The 2,191-nt window shown below is 32.4% G+C and overlaps 1 protein-coding gene across 1 annotated transcript; it reads left to right on the top strand.

Moving 5' to 3' along the window:
- The first annotated feature begins 271 nt into the window (after positions 1 to 271).
- On the top strand, positions 272 to 992 carry LOC127079653 (putative wall-associated receptor kinase-like 11). Its single transcript, XM_051020030.1, has one exon. It carries the CDS (start codon positions 272 to 274, stop codon positions 986 to 988), a length of 717 nt encoding a protein of 238 aa, XP_050875987.1. The 3' UTR covers positions 989 to 992.
- Positions 993 to 2,191: the final 1,199 nt, after the last annotated feature.

The following is a 2,191-nucleotide window of genomic DNA, read 5'->3' as shown; positions in this document are numbered from 1 at the left end:
CCATTTTAACTTTGCTCTTTTTAAATAGCACTAAGTTCAATGAGAAGAAATAAATACTAATTAAACAAAATCCAAGAATTTATATATATATATATATATATATATATATATATATATATATATATGAATTTATTATATATATATAATATATATATATATATATATTATATATAATATTATATTATATATAATATATATATATATATATTATATATATATATATGAATTTATATATATATATATAAAATAATTTTTCTGTTTCCATTTGTTTATGTCCAGGTGTCGGCATAAGCCTGCATTACTGGTTGGAAGCTTTTACGCTTATTTGGCATTGAAGAAAAGAAAGCTTGTTAAACATAAAGAACATTTTTTTCAACAAAATGGTGGCTTATTATTACAACAAGAGATAGGGAAGGACAGAGGGTCAATTGAAACAGCTCAAGTCTTCACTATTGAGGAGCTAAATGAATCAACCAACAACTTCGATGAAAAGAAGATCCTAGGCCAAGGTGGTCAGGGAATAGTTTACAAAGGGGTTTTACAAGATAAAAGAATTGTGGCAATAAAAAAGTCCAAAATCAATGACCCAAACCAGATTGAGCCGTTCATCAATGAAGTGGCTGTTCTTTCCAAAATCAACCATGGAAATGTGGTAAAGCTTTTGGGTTGTTGTTTAGAGACAGAAGTTCCCTTGCTTGTTTATGAATTGATTCCCAATGGTACATTATATGAGCATCTTCATGATCAAAACCAATCCATAAAGCTTACGTGGAAAACAAGATTAAGAATAGCAAAAGAAACGGCTGGTGTCCTGGCATACTTGCATTCTGCTGCTTCTACACCAGTCATACATAGAGATGTGAAATCTACAAATATACTACTAGATGACAATCTCACTGCCGTTTTTAATTTTGGAGCTTTACGGATTGTTCCACTTGATCATACTCGCATAACCACTCTTAATTTTGGGGTCCACAATTATATATAAATTCAAAAAAAATAATCAAAATATACGTGTTTGAGAAAAGAGTCAAAGATGTAGGTGTTCCATTTTTACAAATTGAAGTTTTCATTTTAATTATTTTCTGCGATTAAATTACTTTTAATCATTTGGCTTTATCTTTTTTGTCGTTTTGATTTCACATTTAACTTCAGTCATTATTTTTTACTTACTTTACATTTTGATCTTAATGTCAAACTTGTTTAAAAATTATGATTCTTACAAATTTGTCCTGAGATCTTTTCGAGTTTAATCTCATTAAATAAAATGAAATTTGTTTTTGTTTACTAAATTTTTCAGTAAACAAATTGGCACGCTAGTGGAATCCATTTTGTATGAATTTATAACTTTTCATTTTAAAAAATCATTTACAAAGTTCTTCATTTAAGTAACTTCTCATTTTGTGAGTGTGCATTAGATTGAGGAGTGATAGGATAACGAAAAAAGAAGTTGAAAAGCCTACAAGGAAATACGTCAGGAGAATGACTATTCTTAGAAACAACAATGATGAAAACCATATAATAGCTCGGGGGTAGGCACGGTCACTACGAGTTCAACTGAACCAGTCGCCTTTGTTGCTAGCATGACGGTCATACCGTCAACGACGGTTATGCCATCAACTGCACAGGAAGGGACAATTTTTCCCCCTTCAATAACTCAAAGTCACCCAGTGACTCCAAGACCGACTATGACAACGAAATTTAGACTTTTTTCCACAAGTTTCACAATGCCTATGGCAAACTTGCATACTAACCCTTCGACATTTGCCGACAATGTTGTGAATGCATATTCTCCGCTATTGGCAATTGGGTCGCCCATTTGTAACCTGATCGAACCATACAACCCCAACTAGGCATGAGATTTGGTTCCCAAGCAATGCCAACATTTACTACAAATTATATGATGGCGATGAGACGACAAATAGGTGAAAGTAACCATAATATGGTTAATACACTTACTCAACAAATGGGTATTATATTCAATCCATTGATTCAAAAGATGAATCAGAGTTACCAACAATTGGCAACTCAAATGAATCGAATCACTGACTTCTCTGGCGCTCTTGCAGCGTAAGTTTGACCCATTATACAACCTCAATTGACTAGGCCAATTCAAAACGAGAGAATAGTCCTTGAGGAAAACACATTAAATCAAAGGCAACAATTTATGCCCCAGGTATTCGAACAGGAT

Source organism: Lathyrus oleraceus, chromosome 5 (genome assembly GCF_024323335.1).
Source record: "Lathyrus oleraceus cultivar Zhongwan6 chromosome 5, CAAS_Psat_ZW6_1.0, whole genome shotgun sequence".
Classification (NCBI taxonomy): Eukaryota; Viridiplantae; Streptophyta; class Magnoliopsida; order Fabales; family Fabaceae; genus Lathyrus; species Lathyrus oleraceus.
The sequence above is the reverse complement of the archived record's forward strand: the minus strand, read 5'-3'. Positions and strand labels throughout refer to the sequence as shown.